General features: G+C 35.7%; 1 protein-coding gene across 3 annotated transcripts; it reads right to left on the bottom strand.

Moving 5' to 3' along the window:
• Positions 1-1,522: 1,522 nt before the first annotated feature.
• Positions 1,523-17,935, bottom strand: LOC136032107 (26S proteasome non-ATPase regulatory subunit 10-like). 3 transcript variants are annotated; one of them, XM_065712264.1, is made up of 4 exons: positions 17,743-17,935; positions 9,634-9,830; positions 7,257-7,448; positions 1,523-2,558 (listed from the first exon to the last, which is right to left on the bottom strand). In XM_065712264.1, the coding sequence occupies exons 2-4, from the start codon at positions 9,809-9,811 to the stop codon at positions 1,783-1,785; spliced, it is 1,146 nt and encodes a 381-aa protein (XP_065568336.1). In that variant the 5' UTR covers positions 9,812-9,830; positions 17,743-17,935; the 3' UTR covers positions 1,523-1,782. The 3 variants fall into 3 exon arrangements, with proteins under 3 accessions (XP_065568336.1, XP_065568337.1, XP_065568338.1); XM_065712265.1 differs by having other exon boundaries at positions 17,721-17,927; XM_065712266.1 differs by lacking the exon at positions 17,743-17,935 and adding an exon at positions 12,325-12,479.
• Positions 17,936-23,217: the final 5,282 nt, after the last annotated feature.

Below are 23,217 nucleotides of genomic sequence, written 5' to 3' on the forward strand. Positions count from 1 at the left end.
GTACCTGAAGCTTTTTATTATTGGTAACAGCACAGCCTTCTCTAAATGAGAAGCCTTCTAAAGTTAGTACTATTGAATGCTATATATAAATAATTAGCTAAGAACACCAATACTTATTTAAAGGGTAAAGGTAGGTACAAAGCCCCAGTCAGTAGAACCAGTATATAAAGTAAAGAGCTATTTTCTTAAATCCTGCTTCTACTGAACAGTATCTGTGCAACTTTACAGCCCAATTGACAGAATGATATACACTAGAAAATCAGTTTTGTCTTATTAGGGGTAACTAATCTGCACCTTTACCTATTTATGCATTACTAATAAGTCAAATCTTAGTATTATCAAACAGGCCTACCCTAAGGATGGAACAAGGATGGGTTATAACTTCCCAGAGGGGCTCCAATCCTTAAGGTCACCATGAAAGGTTATTTTCGCAGTCCCTGTTTTGGTTAGGCAGTCTTAACATATCCACCCCGACACCAAGCACAAGGTGATGCGAGAGCAATTTCCTTCCTGGTATAGAAATTGGGCTTGTGGGAGACCGGATACCCGCTACACCGGCACATCCCATTAAGCGATGGGATTTTCTAAGGATTGCCGAGTTTCCCCATTTTTGTTTTATAATCCAAATCTGAAATTTGATTTTCAAAGAAATATTGTAATCAAATTGTTATTTGGAATCTAGAAGATCACCTTACTAGCGTGCAGAATGCAGACAAAATTTTGTCAGAATGCCGAAATAAACTTAAGAAAGCATGGACAGTTGCAAGATACAATAGAAATGGGAAAAAACGACTTTCGTGGTCTAAACAAGTAATTTGATATGACCAACACAAAGACCAATGGTATTCCATGGATCATTGGATTCAAAACAAATTGGTGTACGTCATGCAATTCAAATCAAGAATCCTTCCTATGAATAGAAAAAAAATCAGTAAGCAGCCAATAGCCGTATGTCATTTTCTGATGATGTATGAACTGCTCAGTGGTCAATTTGAACAAGTCTATAGAAAAAAAATTTAGAAAAATTCATTAATGGTTTTGATTTTGATGCACCTATCATCTAGAGGGAAAACGATATACATATTTCCTCATGCCTACCTGCTTGATGAAGGAAAAATTTTGTAAGTGCAATTTGGAACGGGCTCAGTGAAGTTAGTTCTAAAAGAATATTAATGCTCAATATTTTTTTTATGGCTACTTTTGAAGGAACAACCTTGTATTAGTAGTCTTTTAGTAGCTTCTGAAAAGCTTTCATATAAACAGAATATAAAGCCCAGGCTCTGTTTTGGCCAACTTTTAGCAACAAGAGTCTGTTGATGTCAACAAGCTATTCTTAGTGTAAAAAAGGCACTAACACATTAAAAAAGGGATATAAGCAATTCCAAGATCTGAAATAGGGAAATAAGAAACAAGAAAGTTCCAGGTCACAGCTACCTTCCTCGCTCCGCCTGTAGAAGCAAATGTTTATCCGATTCACCTTTTCCTGCATACCTATTCCTTTGATTTAAAGGGTAAAAAACGCTAAACCAATTAATAGTGTAATAAATAGAAATAAATAGTAAATAAAAGTTAAGTTAAAGATCAATCAGTTACTGAATGTCACCAAAGCTAGTGAATTTAAGACTCGGTAGAATTGAAAAGCTAATGCTAATAAACACGACCCAGCAGTAACTCAAAACTGGGTTTAAGAGTGGAATCTAAACGCCATTTTGACGAGAATTACTCGTCTTTTTTATTATCGCACTGACGATAGGTACTCAATAAACACGGGTTAAGCTATAACTATGTTAAAGTCAATACATCGTTAAATCGCAAGTAACTTTTAAGTAAGACGGGTATATCACAGGTTTCGATGGTCGAGTTGGCAGACTCTCCAAGATTCAAATGAAAAGACAGACGACACAGGCTTAGGAGATCTGGAGGGGTCTTTACCACCCCCTTTAAATACTTAGCTTTTTTGCACTGCATTCTGTCAATAGCACCGTTAATAAAAAATGACTGTGAATTTAGGTGTGGTCGCATCTCAGCTTCTACCATTAGTTTCAATAGCTTTAATGAGCAATCACGAAGAGCAAGAAAGACAGGCGTAGTACCAAGATGATCACTTGTATGAATTTTACAGCCATGAAGGATGAGACTTGTTGCAGACTCCTCATCTCTTCCAAGACATGCTAGATGCAGAGGAGTTTGTCCCAACTTTGTTGGGAGGTTGATATTGCTGTTGGAGTTTAAAATCACTTTTAAACTTTCATGCTTTAAGCGATGCTGGCTTATCAAGATCAAATGAAGTGGGGCAAGTTCTTCCGAATTTCTTGCATTTGGGTCAGCACCAAATTCTAGTAGTAGATGTATAATTCTTGGGTCCAACTTACTTTCGGTGGCATGATGGAGAGCTGAATTACCATGGACATCTCTAAGGTCTTGCCTAGCACCACTTTCTAATAGACACTTAACGGTTTCGAAGGAACCAATGGAACAAGCATACATAAGGGGAGTTTTACCAAATGAATCCTCGCGGTCAACTTGACTTCCAGCTTCGAGCAGCATTCTAGCAATTACTGGAAAGAAAAGAAAACTAAATACATTTTCAATAGGGGACGTGTACGAAAATGATTGTTTTTCTATTTCTAGTGTTATGTGTTAACGCTGTCCTACCCTTCCTTGCGGCGTTTACGGTCTATTTTCCAATCAATATCGGTAATGCACTGATATAACCGTCTTACTATTTACGACATAATCTACCCCCCCCCTCCTACCAACAAAAAAGAAGCTGATTTTACTTTTACTAAACATCTCATGAGTAACGAATCCACAATCCCTTCATAGACCTTTTTTTATAACATTGTAATAAACACAAACAGGGGTGATTTAGTAAAGAGCGATGCATCCAATGCAACTTCAACCCAGGGGCCATCATACAGAACATAACGTAGAGTTGGGTGGGGAAGGACTCATTTGATTGCAAAGTGTCTGTTCTAGTACCATTTTCAAAGCCCAAAACCGGTGAGAGGGCAACCAGATCTGAACTTGGTGCGTAAAAAAGCAAAACTCAAGCATACAGATTAAATCAGCGCAAAACAGCTAAATCCTTATTCATTTGGTTGCAAAGTCTCTATTCTAGTACAATTTTCAAAGCCCAAAGCCGATCAGAGGGCAACCAGATCCGAACTTGGTGCGTAAAAATCCGAATCTTAAGCATACAGACTAACTCAGTATAAAAGAGCTAAATCCTTATTCGATGTAAACATAAGTTAAATACTAACTCGATAAAAAATGATGTAAATACTTATTCGGTGCAAAAATGAGCCCAGTAAAAACTGCACTAAGTCCTCCTTCGGTTCTTACTTTTTCGTACCTTGTTTAAATTGAATATCCCTCGTATTAAATGAGTTCCAAAATATACATGACTGGAGGCACAATTTTGTTCTATGTCCCATCCAACACCCCCACCCCTTCTCCATTTTTTGGCAAAAATAAGCATATTGCATCTCGTAGGATTCAAGATCAGGCAAGGATTTTAAACATGTATTACGGGAGGTACAAAGTAGGGCTATGGCCCCACTTTTGAATTTCTAAGATTGGAGGCACAAAGTTGACCCGTAGTCTCTATAACTCTACCAACGCAAGAAGGTGGGCCTTTTGTGCCATATTCTAGGAAAAATAACGCAGACATTTTTTTTCCAATGTTGTCGTTCTAGGCTGTAACAAGTGTAAAAGGTAATCAAATGTAACCAGTGCAAATGTAAACATTTCTGGCCTTATGGATAGGAAGTTACGAAAATAGGATAGAAGGCCCACTTAAAGAAGTGGGCCACTTAAATTCAAAGTTTAACACTTTGAATTTTTATCAATTCGCAAATTATTCTTGAATCAGAATGGTTTTAGGGGGGAGGACAGAGAGGACACTTGGCTCGAGCGCAGAAATTTTAAGGGCGCAAAATTTCAGATTTGAAGGCAAATTTCGAATTTTTACTTAATACAGTTATTTCAAGATGGCAAAAATGTCGATGATATTAAAGCCAATTGACTCAAACTTGGTTAAAAAATACTGCAATGAGTCAGTCGTTACAAGAACTCCAACATAAGAAAAAAAAATAATATTTCAACACAGACACATTTCCTTAAATAAACCTATAGATGCGTTAGAACTAATTGTGCAATACGGAAATGAAGGGGCATTCACAAAAGTAAGACTTGATTATCAAATAGTTAGCGATTGCAGTGTTGGTGGCCAGTAATGAGTGGTTGTTATAGTAAACTGAAATTAACAGTAACGCCCCTCAGATCAACTATGGGCCAGGAGTGACTAAATGATTAAGCGTTACTGATTATTGAACGCGATTAAATAGAACAAATTAATTGGGACGAAATAATCAATAAATTTGCAGATGCTAAAGCAAGAAAAGTCAAACCTAAATAAATGGAACATTTTAACAGATAAAAATTTTATTAATAAATGAGAATTTTACTAAAATCAAGATTTTGCACCGGGCACAAGAAAGGCAAGAACCGCCACTACTTGCAACAGTGTGAGGGTCGCTGTTATGCCATCCACAATTTTTATTATAATCTCGTGCTCAAGCTCTTTCAGCCTTTTCTCAACCACATATAAGGACACGCAGTTTAGATGTTCAGGTGAAATGTTATCTCCGCTTTTACTAGTTCACTGTTGGAGTGCGTTTGGTTTCGGACGCCCAAAGCTACCTAGTTCCAGTTTGAAGGGGAAAAAATCGCGTTTGTTTCCTTTTTTCACATAAAATATGCACTTTATTTTCTTTGTGTAAACTTTTCTTTGTTTGTTATTATTTTAACTATTTAACATGTCATTGCAGAAAAACTTCATGTGCAGCTATTACTCACAATAGTGATTATCCACCATTTTATAGATTACTAGCTGTTGGGGTGGCGCTTCGCGCCACCCCAACACCTAGTTGGTGGGGGCGCTTCGCGCCCCCCCCCAAGCCCCCCCGCGCGCGTAAGTCGTTACGCGCCATATTAGTTACGCGCCATTGTAGTTGTGTCCCTATGTCCCACCTGTGAATATAGATAGATAGATAAATATATATATATATATATATATATATATATATATATATATATATATATATATATATATATATATATATATGTTTTTAACTACGTAAAACTTGCGAATATACAACATTCTTTGCTGTCCCATTGTCTGTGTATATAAATAGATTGTCAGGTTTACCGACTCTTGAACATGCAACATATAATGGTCCATGGGAAAACAATCCGTATTCAGATCTATACCTCATGATTCTAATGATTGCCCTTGAGCTTTGTTGATGGTGATTGCTAATCGACCATTCCCTGAGTCGCCATCGTCATTTATATATCCCCCTGTGCACCCCGGCGTCCCCTTTGTAGTTATGTCCCTGTGTCCCGGTCGTCATTTATATTCCCTGTGTCCCGGTCGTCATTTGTGTCCCGGTGTTCCAGTCTGTGATTTCTCTTTGAGTGTCCCGGGCGTCATTTATATTCCTTGTGTCCCGGTGTCCCGGTCGTCATTTATATCCCCCTGTGCCCCCCGGCGTCCCCATTGTAGTTGTGTCCCTGTGTCCCGGTCGTCATTTATATTCCCTGTGTTCCGGTCGTCATTTGTATCCCGGTGTCCCGGTCTGTATATACATTCGTTTTTTAGTTTTGTTTTTCTCCTTTATTTTTTTCCTTTTTTCTTTTTTTTCTTTTTTAGTTTATTTAGATTTTTAGATTTTTTAGTTTTTTTATTAGTTTTTAGTTTTTTTGTAGTTTTTACCATTTTTTTAGTTTTTTTAGTTTTTTTTTTTTACTTATGTCCTGGTCGTCATTTATACTCCCTGTGTCCCGGTCGTCATTTGTGTCTCGGTGCTTTGTTGATTGCTAATTTATATTATATTTATATTTATATTTTTTATATTTATTAATATTTTTTTAGTTTTCTTTTTCTCTTATTTTTCAGTTTTTTCCTTTTTTTTAGTTTTTTCTTTTTTAGTTTTTAGTTTTTTTTTGTTTTTTACCTTTTTTTAGTTTTTTTAGTTTTTTAGTTTTTTTAGTTTTTTTAGTTTTTTTAGTTTTTTTAGTTTTTTTAGTTTTTTTATTAGTTTTTAGTTTTTTTTAGTTTTGCCTTTTTTTAGTTTTTTCAGTTTTTTTTAGTTTTTAGTTTTTTACCTTTTTTTAGTTTTTTTCAGTTTTTTAGCTTTTTTAGTTTTTTTTTCTTTTTAGTTTTTTTTGTAGTTTTTACCTTTTTTAGTTTTTTTTTCTTCTTTTGTATTAGTGTGAAATAATTCAGACGTCATATGCGGACAAACACGACGTCACTCGACAGACAGACAGACAGACATAACCCACAAACAACTTATTTTTATATATATTTATTCATATTTTTTTAGTTTTCTTTTTCTCTTTTATTTTTCAGTTTTTTCCTTTTTTTTAGTTTTTTTTAGTTTTTTACCTTTTTAGTTTTTTTTTAGTTTTTTTAGTTTTTTAGCTTTTTTAGTTTTTTATTAGTTTTTATTTTTTTGTAGTTTTTGCCTTTTTTTATTTTTTCAGTTTTTTTTTAGTTATTAGATTTTTACCTTTTTTTAGTTTTTTTTTAGTTTTTTAGCTTTTTTAGTTTTTTTTTCTTTTTAGTTTTTTTGTAGTTTTTACCTTTTTTAGTTTTTTTCTTCTTTTGTATTAGTGTGAAATAATTCAGACGTCATATGCGGACAAACATGACGTCACCTGATCCACAGATCCACAGATCCACAGACAACTTATTCTTATATATATAGATTTAGAAAAATGACGTAACAATAAAAACTGATGAATAACAATCCATCGATTAACTCAAACAATAATCATAGAAAATAACAAAATATAACTGGTTTTGATCCATCACTGGTTTTAAAAATTTAACAGGTATGGAAAGTGTGATTTAGTACATTTTATATATAGCATTTTTCGTATTGGCATTAGAGTATAGAATAATTTTCGTGTTCAGTTAGAAATTCATGTTACGAGTTTTTGATGTTAATCCTTACTTGTTAGAGAATTTCCTAACAAAGGTATAAAATTAAGTTTCAATAAAATAAATTGACCCTAAAGTATCACAGAACTTAAAAAGTGAAATGAATATATTTGACTTCTGAAGGGCTGCCATGGAATTATTAACAGACGGATTTTTTGTATATGCATATAAACAGTAAGAGGAAGCAGCATTAACATATTATACTTTTTTATGACTACCAGCTCACTATAAGAAAAGGCCTTACCGTGACTGCCGCGTTGGGCAGCTAAATGTAGCGCAGTCTGTGACTGCGTATTAATTGCATTAGGATGTGCCCTGAACTTTATCAAAAGCTGAACTACATCTGTATATCCATTTGCAGCTGCTAAGTGCAGTGGCGTAAAGCCGTTTCCATCCGATTGGTTTACAGAACAACCCCAAGAAAGAAGCAGCTTGGCTAAAAGATAACAATGGCAACATTAAAATAATCGATCATGCTATTCTATGAGAGGATAATTAAAGAAAGTGCCCTTTTGGATTTGAGAAATCATCTCTTTGAGCCTGTATTAGCCTATTGTCAGTAATTACTAGCAACAGATTGTTTGGAAGAAAAAAACATATTCACTATGTACAGCTCACACCCGAGGTATTTTATTGAGAAGTTTATTTACTTTTATTTCATTAACATCATATTATCTCCAACATTACATAACTGATGCACCGTACGTGAGATGTCTTTTTGGAGTGGATATAGTCGGTTCACAGGAATATATTTCAAGGTGAGAGAGATAATTGCTAATGTTTAAAAACAGCTGAAAACGACCAAGAAATCAGAAATTTCCAAGTAAACAGGCTAATTAAAACAGGTAGATGGACATGACTTTTTGGGGCGAGGGAACATAACTTATAGATCAATTATGGGAAAATATGGGATATTATCAAGATTCCGAAAGAGACAATGCCCTAGAGCCCTCTTGCCTACTTACGTGCCTGAATCAATGCAGTTTGACTTATCATTATTTTGATTTAATAGAAAAAATGGATTTCGATTTTATTACTCCCCCCCCCTTCACCCAAGAATATTCTTGGCTCTTATCCAAGAACAACACAATATAAACAAAAAAAATAACAATTAGAGATGAGCATATCCTACGCACAATATAAAAAAGATAGGAACAACAGGTGCGAAGTTAGTCATCTTGGCATGTGTACTTGAATTCATTAAATACTCTTAGTAAAGGATGTAACTCTTGCGAAATCCTTCGAGAAAGAGATGTGGCTTATTCCAATAAAACGTAAAAGAACAACTTCCTACCTCGTTACTTAAATACAACAAGGAAAAGACAGACGACAACTGTTTCCTCTTTAAATTAATTTTTATTTCGAAATAACTTGGCTCACTATTAAATGACTTTTTTTTGGCCAACTGTAATAATAATGTAGGTGGTATAAGGCTGAACAGATTGAATATCAGCACACAAGTTTTCAAAGTATCCCTGATTATGCTAAGGTGATTACCTGATTATCTGTGTGTAGTCAATAAAACTGCACGAAAATTCCAATTTACTGTAGAAGGCTTTTTTTTATTACCAGAAATAAATAGGATGCTATCACTTAAAAATAATAATGGGGGTTTTTCGTTCCTTCACCCTTTCTTCTTTAATCGGAAAATCTAAAAAATGGATGTCCATATGAACAGTTTAGAGGCCGATTTGACTAAATCTATAAAATGAGCAGAGGAGAAAAATCCAAAAAGGAAATCTTTGCCGGTTTAACTTTGAATGCACTCTGGTAAAAAGATATCCAGAATTTCCACTTCTTTTCATAATTATTTTCAATGGAGACATTTCACAAAAAAAAAATCAACAAAAATAGCATGAAGTCCAGTAACCTGGTATTGTACTGCCATTCCAAAAAACTCACATCCGTTTACATCAGTACATTTGGGTTTCCTTTTAAAGATAGATTTAATGCCCAACGGTAGAGTAGCTTTTTTGTGAGTTTTTGGCAGTTTATGGCTATAAATGTTAGGATTTACCTTGTGTTTTGACCCTTAAACTAAAAACAAGTAGCATACCGGGTAAACCTGGTAAGACTGGATCAGCCTGGACTTGATCAGGAAGGATCAATATTGTGTCTTTACCCTTAAACAAAAAATAAGATAGCACAACTGGTAAACCTAGTCAGACTGGATAGATTCGGACCTGGTCAGCAAGGATCGATCTTGTGTTTGAGCCTTAAACTAAAAAAAAGGCAACAGACCTTGTAGACCTGGATGGATCAATAAGGATCGACCTTGCTCTTTGACGATCAAACTAATAAAAAGGTAGCAGACCTGGTAAGACTCGCTTTTGAAAGGCTCATATATGGGATTAATTAATTTTGCACATTTACGCCTTCACTAAGGCGAAAACTTACCAGAAAATCTCAAGTTATACAAACTAGCTTAACCATTTACTATTCATAATGAGTTTTTTATATTGTTCTTGAAATTGCTGGCGTTCCAAACAAAAAATTATTACTAAAAAAACAATGGATAGTAGGAAAATTTGGAAATCATGTTGGGAATTCACCACAAAAAGATTATACTGTATGTGAAAACTGCCTACCGATTTTGCACACAAATGATAAAAATGACTCACCAAGAGCTATACTCCCACGTTCAGCACAGATACAAATGGCCGGTCGTCGCTGCCTCCCCACATGAAAACGTATATCACAATCAATTCCAGACTCAAGAAGTTTTCCAGCATCTTCAACATTTTCATTCTGAATTGCAACATAAAACTGTGCATTCAAATTCCACCACATTACACCCATCTCTGAATAAACGTTTAATCTAGAAAAGAAAAAGATATTGGCAAAGGAGAAAAATTCGTTCCCGTGACACTTCTCTGGGAATCAATAGAACTCAGTTTCTACGGCTAAGGGCTTTCTTGCGATCTTTCCTAGACTTAGTAATTGGCGTCGCAGCAAAATATGTGCAGAAAAAGAAAAAAATGTAATTAAATTCAACATGCATAACGCTTCCACACACAATTTGGAAGACTACCTGAACATGAAAATCGTAACAGGCTAGACACCGAATTCTGGTAACGGCTACGGTGTGGACCAGATTAAAATCGAAAATACTCATTGAGTTGCTCCGTCCCTACATAACAGGCTAGAAAAGTTTCCAAAAAAATATACAAAAAACTTAATTGTGGTAGTAACAACTTATAGCATGCCCAGCTGCACTGAAAATCAACTTTGACCCGTCCAAACTTGATTACACCCCCGGCGTTAAGACATATCGCCAACGTAGCCAAATACAATAAATATTCTAGAACAATTTTATTTTAAAAACTGACCAGTAAGCAAATTATGGAATCGCACACGAAAGGAGTGTCAAGGAATTTTGTTCGACGGGGAGGCGGTTGGGGATACAAAAGAACATAAAAATACGTTGAAAATTTATTTATATGCATTGTCGCTACATTTTTACGAATCGGACAAAATTTCGAGGGGGGCTAAAACACGGTATCTCCCCCTGTATAGGACTTTGTCCTATACAGGACAATGTTTGATGCAGCATGGATGCAGCGTAATAATACGAAACAGGATGTCATCACTGTATAGTGTTGTTTTACGTGCTGATCAGAAGAGACAAATTGCAGTTAAATTTGTAGCTGCTAAGCCTTCAATTGATCAGTATGTTTAACGACTATGTTACAAGGGAAAAAAAAAACAGAAATTTGCTTTTCGTCAGAATTACCAGGAAAGGGGAAGGAATGTTTGCGAAAATGCCAGGATAGTCCTGAAAGGGCTTTAATTACTTCTAGCCAGATGAACTTCATTTGAAAGGAAAATCATTCCCTGTAAGGTGTGCAGCCATAATATATACATATCATGTATATTATCTGTTACGAGACATATTATGTCTTATGAGAGTGACCAACTAGCCACTGCTACGATTCCGTAACGGAAATTCCTTAGAATGAACACCACTTCGAAATTCCTTTTTAGAGGGGAAAAGTCCAACCCTCTGTCATGCTCCAACTCTTACTCCGAATTTAGGTATCAATGAAATAATATTGAGGAACTGGACGCTTGGACTTTAAAATCATTTTTAGAAAGTAATCTAACGTAACCTTAAACCTCTCCCCACCCCCCTCACCCCTAATGCACAAATATGTAGTCCAAATTATATAAGTCCAATGCATTCTGTCATTTGTCTTTGTGGCTATGAAACCGGTTATCTTATATCTTTCATGGACATCCACTATGTGGCTAATATGGGGGTAAAGTGCATTTGTAATGCAAATGAATGCAATATTTAGATTCAAGATGCAATTCTGGCTACATATTTGCATATTAGGGGGAGGGGGCATATACTCTTTAAATATATAGGTTCTAAGAAATTCATGAGTTTCTTAGAAAAACTGCAAAAACAAGGTAAGAAGTGAAGATAGAGGGTTCACACCCCAGCAAAATGTGTTAACTATTATTATTCTGCATATTTTAAGTAAGGATTGTTTTCTTAACATATTTCCTTATGTCCAGTTGGGCTTATAATACTGATTGGCTAATTCATATGCATTGTCAAATTATCCATCTGGTAGTATCCCGTCTCATACTTACCAGAATTTTATTTTGGATGAATTCAAAATTGGATCATATTGGAAGCAAACAAGATAATATGATTAATAGAAACATTATAAGCACCATAAAGTAAAACTTTATATACACAGTATATAGCTTCTAAATTTTCGTTGTTTTAGTTTATATATATTCTAAGGGATGTATATGGGATAATGTAAGATCATAAAAAAATTATAATGGTAATATTTTATGATTTTCCAGTACTTATCCATTATTCAGAAAACACCAAGAATTTGGACCTGCAATATCAGACAAAAATCGGTTTATTGCTGTCTGTACTCGGAAAGAATTAGCTTCGGCTCAGTTGGAAACTACAATGTAGCTATTTTTTTTATTAAATATCTAGTTGGTATTTTGATTTGGTTACATTTTGCATGCACGCCCGGTACAATTACCGCCCCACCTAATGTGCTAATAGACAGCGAAACTTATATATCCTATATATCTCAAGCGTCTCAGTTGTTTCAACCCGTGTACCTGCAAATTGAATCAACCTGGGTGTTTTCTGAATAATGAACAAGTACCGATTTTCTATCAGAAGAGCTGTAACTCTATACGGTTACCGGCTCCAGTCCCCATGCCCTTCCAAAACAGAAATATTTTCTCAGGCGTTACTATAGCTAATAAGAATTATTAGCTATAGCTAGAAACTCGCAAGAAATTCTATAAAATTAATATATTGACTACGTTACCAGTTGAACGTTCTGAATATACTCCAAATCAAGAAGCCTAGCTCACATTCAAGTCTAATGGTCGATTATATTGTAACGTCAGACGTATACTAATGCATAACACCATTTTCCGGTCCAAGAATAGTAAAAAAAAAAAATAAAATTGGATGTCAAACTGGCCGTTCAACCTTTTATTGATTCTTCAAATAAAGGAACTCATCTCAAGTGATTCTGCGGTTCGTAGGTACGCAACTTCCTGTATAACCGCAAAAAGATGACGTAATTTTTTTTATTGCTGCTAGTGTTCATTCTTTTTTTAACTAAGAGACATGCTGAAAATACGAATTATAAAGCCGCTTCTTCAAATGAGCTTCTATCTATGTAACAATGTTCACAACGCATAGTTTTAAGCGGAGGATTCGGCTATTGCCAACCTTGTAGGTAATACACACAGGACCAGTGTTGCCAACGCTTCGGAAGAGAAAGTACCGCAAAACGCTCTAAAATTGTACCACTGATCAAAAAATTGTACCATATCCATTTTTTTTTTGTGTTGTGCTACGGGCAAGACAAAAATATTTTTTTTTTCGCTTCGCACAACACGTGGACGGTCGGAAAATTACATTATAATAATGAGGACAAAGTATCAGATATCTTCTTTCAAAGATATTTGGGAGACCTCCTTCTCCCTGCAGAGACCATTTTGGTGTCACTCCTCCAAATATCTGCTCACCTATATATAAAAACTACAATTCCCTCCGCTCGCTGCGTCCTGATGCCCAGTCAAATCTTATTGTATCACATTCTGTAAAATGTACCTGGAAATTTGTGATTGTACCAGAATGTTCTTTTTGGGATGAAATGTACCAAAACATCCTCAGCCAAAAATGAAGAAAAAAAAATTCATACTACGCAATTTTATCGAAGAGTTGAAAAATACAGATATAAGGGTATGGAAGAGAACATCCGCTTATCACATGTTCACACCGAGCAATCTAAGGAGAACAGAAGGGATTCCCCGAATTGAAAGAATAAACGTAAAGAACCCATTTGTTTAGGTACAATTGTCACTAAGAATTACAACTAATGAATATAAACCCCTAATTAAATTGGGTCCTTAAATAATCAGGGGTAGCTGGGGCTAGTCGTCTCCACAAAAAGCCTTATATCCACTTTTGATTTTTTTTTTTTTGAATGGTCACTGGGTCCAAAAGTGTGGCTCATGGGGGGAGGGGCGTATTCTATGCAGCCAAAGAGCTGTATTTTGAAAACTGTCCATTTAAAGATTGTGTTCGTTATAGATACATTTTGGTAAAAAATGGGGAAACCGTTCATTGTATCTTGTTGAAGTCAAGACCATGCAAGGGCTGCCAAAAGGTATGATAGGAGGGCCCTAAGTGAGACAATCTCCTCCTCCAGCCCCGTCCGAGAAATTCAAAATTTTAATTCTTCAACAAACTTCAATTTTGAACGTGTCTCTCTTGCACATTAACAAAAGTGCAAAAACCCTGTTCAAAATGCAAATAAGTTCATAATGCAAAGACTCAATATTTGTCTTTGGAATTACCTAAGTGGAGCCCTTGCTCCCTCCAGCCTTACCCAACTTTACTAAAAATACACATCATGTACCAACTTCAACTTCTCATTCATAGATTATTTAGAAATGGGCGTCAAGGATTATGTATTAAACCATTAAAAATTACTAAGATCATAGCATAACTGTCACAATTCACAGCCCAAGTAGGCTGTGCATTCCAGAAATGGTATTTGATTTCTACTAGAGCAAATAGTTGAATATTTCAAAGCTCGCTGATTACAAATCTAAGGCTAATATGCAATATATAGACGGTCAAACACGGTAATAACATCGAATAAAAACACGACGAAATCGAAACACGGTAAGTAGACATTTTGCAAATGATCGATATGTTAAACCATTACGACAATAGCCAAATATAAAGATTTTTTATCTGTATTATTGAAAGGCCTACACTGGGACCCTAGGAGTTTTGAGAGGAAAACGAGCAGAAAGTAAATAAAGACACGAAAAGGCAGACAACGCCATCTTGCCATGACGCGATATTTTTTACTACTTGAAAAAGGCACTACGCATGGTGATTTCCTTTCCGGTTAGCCCTCTCCCAACATTCTACAGCTACTGGTTCGACACGATTACCCCTTAGATACGATACAAATTAGTGCTTATCAAGTATAAAAGTGATTTGCCTTGTTTTTCAAGTGGTGGAGGGGGTGTACTTCACCTCTTTAAGGTTTTTGACCAGGTGATTCTATTGGTGCACTTTCATCTTGATGCAACGCCATTTCGGAGGTGTTTCAAGCTGTTTTGATATTCCCATAAATTTGTTTCTATAAGCTTTTACTATTAATATTAATCAAAATAATAATTATCACTCCTCAATCAGCTTCAAAAGCTGAATTTTTCTCACTATACAGTTGCTTTTCGAAACGGGTTTAAAATTTTGGCTACTATTGTCCATGGTTCGCTCTTTACTACGTCTGATCTATCGCTGCAACCCTGATTCTAGAAAGTTTGTTTCCAATATTACATATTGTTATTCAGTTGAATCCATATAATAGTTACTGTTTCCGAATTAGCGTCCTTTGGGATGTTGGTTCTTTAGACAGTTTCTTTGAAAACGTGTAGTGCAAATTTCGGCTGGTATGAGTCGTGATTCACTTAATACCACATAGCTGCTGCTGCAACCATGAGGGAAGGACTGGCAATCTCTTTCCAATGGTTTTAGACAATGGTGATTTCAACAGTGTAGCGGTGTATTTCCTAAAATTCTTCCTTCTGGAAATAGTGTTATTTCTGATGCCATATGACACTTCCCTCTGGTGGTGTCAAGACAAATTTATAATTAGCGTGTAAAAATGACAAGCTTAAACCACCCTTTTACGACCATCTGGTAACCTGCTAGCACCGGCGAAAAAAAGAGAACTACTACTGATGCGAAAAAGCAATTTCCCGTGCTTTTCAGCATTGGGGGGGGGGGATATAAACCTAAAAAAGAGCCTTCCATTTTTTTAGTTTTGAATGAATTTAATATTTCTCTGTTAGATGTGAAGTAGTTATTATTTTTGAATCAGGATTTATTGAGAAATGTTTCTCACTAGGTGACTTCATATGTCGTTTCATTTTTCTAAATAAGTACCTGAGTGGAAATCCTGGGTATATTGTTTAGTTTATAAACATTCTCCCTGTTGCGAAGAGACTTTGGACGCGATCAGCGGCAAAAGCGACTTAGTTTGGATCAAACGTCTCATTTCGTCATCATCATTACCGTTTGCAAATATTATAAATAAAACTTTGCGAATTGTGGCAAATAAAGTGTACTTGCCGAAACAGCAAAAACGGCAAATTACGCGAAAAATATTATAAAACAAGGTAAATGTTTAGTTTCGTTCCATGTGCTCTAAACTGAAAACTATGCTGCTTCGCTTCGTAGCATAGTTTCCAGTTTAGAGCACTTACAAATGCTAATTCTAGAAGCGCATCCATTTCGGGTCGATCCTCCTCCTCCATGGGGCAAACTAAAAATGCGTAAAGTGGGCTTGCTTTTGTTGGAGGGGGTTTTAGAAAGCTAAGAAATGGATGCGCTTCTCTAATAATGACAAAGAAACAATATGCAATCATCAGAATTTTGCTATATGCAGTAATACGCACTTTAGAGCACTTGAAACGAAACTAAACATTTACCTAAAACAAGACTCGACTTAGTTTTTTTTTTTGGGGGGGGGGGGGGTAACGGGTCATAGTTTGCGCAGCACTTCTTCGGAGAAGTTTCGAGCAACTATCTCAAAGACAACAACGCCACTTTTCATCCGCCACATAAAAACTTATTAGGTTTTCAACAGTTGTGGTTACAAACAAAAATCGTTGATTCACCTCAACGATTTAACATGGGAAGACAGGCTTAAAAACTACCAGTACTACTTCGAGTGTAACATTTGACAACTTCGTTATTTAAAACAAGAGCTAAGAGCTCATACGGCACTTGTGACGAGGCGAGAAGAGCTAAGAGCCAAGAGATCATATGGTATGAGCTCTAACAAAATTCTATGAATCAATAGATTGATTTAAAAAGGAAAATAAGAGGCTTAATGCCGGACAGGATTTAAAATAAGAGCTCTGAGTCACGATATCCTTCTAAATATCAAATTTCATTGAGATCCGATAACCTGTTCGTAAGTTAAAAATACCTCATTTTTTCCGAATTAACCCCTCCCCCAACTACCCCAAAGAGAGCGGATCCGTTCCGTTTATGTCAATCATGTATCTAGGACTCGTGATTATTTTTCCCACCAAGTTTCATCCCGATCCCTCCACTCTAAGTGTTTATCAAGTTTTAGGTTTCCCCCTCCCAACTCCCCCCCCAATGTCACCAGATCCGGTCAGAATTTAAAATAAGAGCTTTGAGACACGATATCTTTATAAATATCAAATTTTATTGAGATCCGATCACCTGTTCGTAAGTTAAAAATACTTCAATTTTTCTATTTTTTCCGAATTAACCGTGTATTATGTATAGTGTATCTGTAGTCAAAACATGTTAACTACAATTGTTCTACTTATTACGAAGTAAGAATTGTTGTTTTAATAACTTTTCTATAACAAAAAATAAGAGGAAAATGTCATCTTTAAGGATCCATAAAGGCTTAAAATTGATTTTCCGAGTAAAAAAGATTATTATATTCAGAAAGAACAGGGGAAAGAAAAGACATGGAGTAGTATGTTCACCAAATTCCTAGCTCAGTACCGGAAATACATTCAAATTACTCACAATTAGATCTAATTAGACTGTCAAAGAACTTAAGGCCAATAGGAAATCAATTATTATTCAAATGATTTACGAATGCAGATAACGATGAAAGTAAATATGAAAATGTGATTAATATGAACATGTTGAATATTATAATGCAAGAATTTCATTGTTTGCGTTGACTGTTTTCATCCTAAGGTTATTTATGAGACCACCAGGAGGGGGTGCATTTGCAAGTGAAATAATGGTACTTTTCAGTTATTCATGACACATCGAGGATTTTGGATCCGTAAGATCAGACAAAACCGGTTCATAGCTGTCTTAATTCGGAGACAATTAGCTTAGGCTCAGGGGAAAAACTACGTTGTTGGTATATTTTAATAAAATAGGTACAAATCTAGTTAATTGACTTCTTGCTATCTCAGTGGCTAACCACTAGTTTAACCTTTTTATAGCCTATATATTGGCCACATTTCATAGCCTAATTGAACAAAAGTGACCTATGCGTAAATCCAATCACAATAGGCTAGTAGTCTATACTTTTGGCAAAGTAGGCCTAGTTGAGCTTTATATCCTAAAACAAAATGTTGGGGTTCCCATACAGTTCAACTCAAAACTCAAACAACTACTCACATTTCGTAAAATATTCCATTACCTGTTAAAACTCACCAGCACCGCCTTTCATCAACTAAATAAAATTTGTGTCAAATTGTAATCTGTAAAAAGTAAACGTTGTAGCCACGCTATTTTGACCTTGATTTAGTTAAACGACAAAAATACAAGTTCAAGGGGATTGAACTAGCAGCACACGTGATGTATTTACAAAGAAGAATACGAGTTAATACTAACTCAACAAACTTAGCCAGGTTTTATTCTTTAAAATTTTTGGCTGCTAAACCGGTAAAACAAGACAACTTTATCTATAGACATCTTTAGCGAATACAGGCTAATTCCTTGAGAGCTACTTATGCTACAAATAATATCCATTGACAAATAGAAATTGGGGCTGACTTCTGATTAATTAATTTGGGTTAGTAAGTCTCCGCTTGGTACATACTCTATTGAATAAAAGCGGTTAAAAATGTTCGTTTAGCTATAGAAAACAAATTTTTCTCAAAGAACTAAGGAGTAAAGTTGAAAATTACAACGAACAAAATTATTACTTCACAGATTCCGTAAGATATATTTACAAAAGTACTTCAAATAAACTAACTCGTAGTACTTACAAAGATCGGTAGATTTTTAAAACAACTGATTTTATGAAAACTAACGCCAAAAAGGATGTCCTCTTAGATCAGGAAATTATATGAGCAACCAGCAAAAAATAAATGACTGCTCAGTTATCAGTAAAGCGCTAGTTTTTACACTTCTACAGATACTGGAAAATATCACGAATCAGTTTATGTGAGCTAGTTCTGTAGATGCATCTCGCGTAATCCGCGAACCAGGAATTTGTGTTCGTTTTAAATTTCAACAACTTCGCTTTTTACTTCCGTAAAGCCACATTCACAATGAAATTTTACGCTTATGCATTATACCAATCACAGTCGAAAAGTTTGCTGAATGTAAGATACCAGAAAACTGGTTTCACAGCCACAAAGACAAATGACGGGTGACAGAATGCATTGGACTTGCATAATTTGGGCTATATAATAGCCCATATTGGCTATAATTTGGCTATTATATTGGGCTACAATTGGGTAAAATAGAAGGAGGGTTAAGGTTAGCTTACTTTACCCCCACCTAGTGTGCAAATACATAGCCCAAATAATGTAAGGTTAGGTTACTTTACCCCCCCCCCCACTGATGTGCAAATATATTAACTAATTATAATATAAACTAAAATATTACATTTTCATCGTGTTTAAGTATATTTCATTATGAATAACCTAATTTCATTTCCTAAATGTGCTTGGTATAATAAATTAGTACCGATTTTACTTTTACTAAGATTTAGCTAGCCCTTGTTTGGGCTAATCTGAATTTTTTACAGGATTTTCTGATTGGTTGATGCCAATCAGAAAGTCACGTGAGATTCTGAAGTAAACTTTGTTTTTTAAATTGCTTTTTGCTTGGTGTTTATTTATTTATTTTCTTTAATACACGCAATAAAATTCACAAAATAATCTTTGTTTAGTTTAGGTGATGAAACTAAATAATGTGATGAAATATGATTTTTGTGTCAAAATAGGACATTAAATACAGTATAGGTTTTACTTCCTACCTTACTTGAACTTTCCCACAAGGTATGTGCAACTTTATCACATAACTAAACAGCCCGAGTGATATGTCGTCACCAGTATCTTTGAGAACTTTGCACTTTAGAAAAAAAACTAAATATTTTCATGAAAATGAAAGTACATAAATGACATTTTTTTTATGTGTCATCTAGTATATGACATATAACAAAATTAATTATATATATGGCTATATATTTGAAAATTGGGGTGGGGGTAGGGTAAAGTACAGAGGGCCTGCATGCCTAGTGTGTTAGGTACAATTGTTCTGCATATTATGTATTAAGAATTGTTTTCTAACTTCACACTGTCCAATACTTTACACCCTCCTTATTGTGCACATATATAGCAAAAATTAAATATTTTTCATCCATTCTGTCACTTCTCTTTGGCTTGTCCCGCTGAAAGATACTAACAAAAAAAAACTGATTCTGGAATGCGTTAATGAATGAACAACTAGAGCAGTAGGGCGTAGATCATACAAGTACCTTACGAACTATTTCGATGGAAATTGTCCCAAGGAACACGGCAGAGATTATTGGTGAACATGGTATCAAATGGGAAAGTAAAACTTTCATCAGATAATAGAGAAAATTTTAGTGTCTTACTACTACTACTACTAACAACACCGCAGCACCAAGCCCCCTGAGGCCAGCACAGCTACGCACGCTCCTCCTCCATCCCAATCTATTCAAATCTTTCCTTTTTACATCCTCCCAGGAATTTCCCATAAATCTTTCTTTGTGACATCCTTCAACCCCAACCGCGGATTAGCCCTAACCCTAGACGGTTGGCCGAAAAGGACAATCTCCGGCAATCTGTCTTCCTTCATTTGCCGAGCGTGCCCTATTAATCTCAACCTTTCTCTCATTATAGCCCTAGAAAACGGAATGGTACTTCTCTATTGTATAAAACACACTCGAGAAGTGAAGTTTGGTGACAATAAATATGATGAAAATAGAATACTTATTAGCAAAATTGTGAAGGTCATTTCTGAATTATTAAATTTAGAGCTTCGGCGTCGGCTGACCGCCTCAAAGACAAAGAAAATGTCATTATTAACGCGATTCTTGACCTTGTACATTTTAGTTAATTACTAACGCGATTCTTGAGGACACACCGGTTAGTTTGCTTTGACTGGTGATGGAATATAGTGTCTCACCACGGATGCTCAAATTAATGTGAAGAGTGCGTGTTTTCTATGCAACAGAAAAACTGTGGGAAAATTGGAAGAATTGGTCAAATAGTGGAAATAGATGAATCCATGTTTACAAAAAGGAAAAATAATACAGGAAGAATCTTACCGCAACGGTGAGTGCTTGGTGGAGTATGCTGGGAAACCGGTGAAAGATTTTTAGTGGAGGTCCCCGACCGAGGAGTAGAAACTTTACTCCAACAAATTAAGCTTCACATAGATCTAGGATGAAAAATCGTTTCAGATTGATGGAAGGGCTACAACACAACTGAGCTGGAACAAGCAGGTTTCACTCATTTGAAAGTGAACCACAAAAATAATTTTGTCGACCCAGAAACCGGCGCCTCTACCCAAAAGTAGAGATCCCGCCATCCATTATGTAATCATTTTCATACTAAGTAGAGTGCATGTGGCGGGCGGCAGTAAAGGCAGAAGGCTGAATTCATTTTAAAGCGATTCTAGAGAACTTAGCATTAACTAAAATTCACTTCTCGAGCGTGTTTTATGGAATAGACAAGTACCAACAGAACCAAAATTTTCGTACAGCCTACTGTTTGAAATACGGCCAGTCAGCCGGGCACCCAGAAAAATCTGTAGGCAATGCCTCTGGAAAACATCTAACAATTCTTCATCCGCCTTTCGGAGCACCCATGCTTCAGAACCACATTTGACAACTGTCATCACTGTAGCTTCCAATATTCTAATCTTTTGTTTGCAGATTTATCTATTTTTAACATCTTCACTGCTCCCACCGTCTTTAGTAATAGTACTACCAAGGTAAGTGAAGCTGTCCACCTGATCAATCTTTTCGTCATCCAGGGGCGCTTCTCCATCTTCACTCATTCCTATCCTTTGCGACAGAGTCTTCTTAACATGAAGTTTCAAACCTATTCTAGCACCCTGGACTCGTAAAACCTCTAAAAGTTCATTCATTTTGATCACACTTTCATCTAGTATGCTTAATCTAATCATCATAATCTAATTCCAGGAAAGTTTTTTCCAACCCATTTGATTCCGTGTTCTCCCATTGCCTTTCCTGTGCTCCTTACAAAAAAAACATAGTAAAATGAATGAATATTTAAAAGTTTTACCAGTTCAGGTCGGACAAATGGGCTTGAAAAGTAATATTAGAAAGACAATTACCCAGACTAGTAATAAATGAGATTGAAGAGATGATGATAAGCGACAAGAAAATCGATCAAGCGGATAGCTTCAAGTACCCTGGTAGCATTATTATTAAAGATGATGGACCCCAAGATGAAGGGTATTTTTTGAAGTTAAAAAAATTGGAAGGATAGGAAAAAAGTTTTCGAACTGAGATTATAATATTGGAAAGCACGGTGCTGAGAATGGTCAATCATGGCTCCAAATTGTGGCCACTAAAAGGCTGAGGAAGATGTGCCAGATGTTTTCCACAGGAATTGTCTAAGTATATTTTTAGGTACTCGTTTGACTGTACGTATATCGAACAATGAGCTTTAACAAGAATAAGGTTGTATTCCATTTTATAGGGTTAAAATGAAAGAAAGTTTAGGATAGTAGACCACATTTTATGCATTACGGCTGATTCATGGCCAAAAAGGTCATTCCGAATGGGCTGAGAAAAGTTCATAAAAAAGGGATCGATAGGTAATTGGATCCTCATATGGAGGGGTTAAAGAGTGAGTTTTTGAGTTTATTGTTGTAGACGATAAACTGTGATGAATCCAGGCGGTTAAGTTCTGTAATGAGTTGTCAGCAGTAGTTTCATTTTTTTTCTGTTAGCTATCAGTTATGTAAAGAGTAGACCAAATTTAATTCTTATAAGTGACTCTCTGTTAGTATTGCTCAGGTCTCCCTGGAACCATTTTAACAGTGCCAATGGCCAAAGAAAAAGAAGTTTTAACTTTTTTTTTTCATTATTTTTCACAATTTTTTAAACCGTCACCGTGAGAACTTTCAAACTTTTTCTCGTGGGAAAGAAAGAGGTTGAGGTAGGAACTTAAATTTCTTCCCTGGAGCTACTTTGACCGCTGGACTCCCTACCAATAGTCAGATTTACCCAGGATAAATAGAACAATCAGGTTAAATAGAGCTTAGTGTCATTCAATCCATAGACAATTGAAGTAAAAAAAAGGCGCTTATAAAATGGCAAAATAAGTAAAGAGAGCTTTTATTATAGTTGAACTATACAGTATAATATTATTATTATAAAGTCACTTCAAACACAAGAAACTGGTTTATTAGCCGGACACATGTGCTGTGACACAAATTCTTGGGCAAAAACCATCACCTTATTTTTCAAATACCATAAATGCCAGTATTTCAAAGATATTATGGGACTTGGTATTAACCAAGTGACATATAGCAATCGCCAATTGTGTCGGTCTGTCTGTCTGTCTGTCGGTCCCGGTTTTGCTACTTTAGGAACTTCCAGGTAAGCTAGGACGATGAAATTTGGCAAGCGTATCAGGGACCGGACCAGATTAAATTAGAAATAGTCGTTTTCCCGATTTGACTATCTGGGGGGGGGAGTAGGGGGCCGGTTAATTCGGAAAAAATAGAAAAAAATGAAGTATTTTTAACTTATGAGCGGGTGATTGGATCTTAATGAAATTTGATGTTTGGAATGATATTGTGTCTCAGAGCTCTTATTTTAAATCCCGACCGGATCTGATGAGATTGGGGGGAGTTGGAGGGGGGTGAAACCTAAAATCTT

This window comes from Artemia franciscana, chromosome 10 (assembly GCF_032884065.1).
Source record: "Artemia franciscana chromosome 10, ASM3288406v1, whole genome shotgun sequence".
NCBI lineage: Eukaryota > Metazoa > Arthropoda > Branchiopoda > Anostraca > Artemiidae > Artemia > Artemia franciscana.

Bases quoted from the DNA above. Each gene is read 5' to 3' on its own strand.
- LOC136032107 (XM_065712264.1), bottom strand. From the start codon at position 9,811: ATGGGTGTAATGTGGTGGAATTTGAATGCACAGTTTTATGTTGCAATT. The intron at 7,449-9,633 runs GTGAGTCATTTT...GTTATCTTTTAG, and splicing joins ACGTGGGAGTATAGCTCTTG to CCAAGCTGCTTCTTTCTTGG. The intron at 2,559-7,256 runs GTAAGGCCTTTT...TTTTCTTTCCAG, and splicing joins TGCCCAACGCGGCAGTCACG to TAATTGCTAGAATGCTGCTC.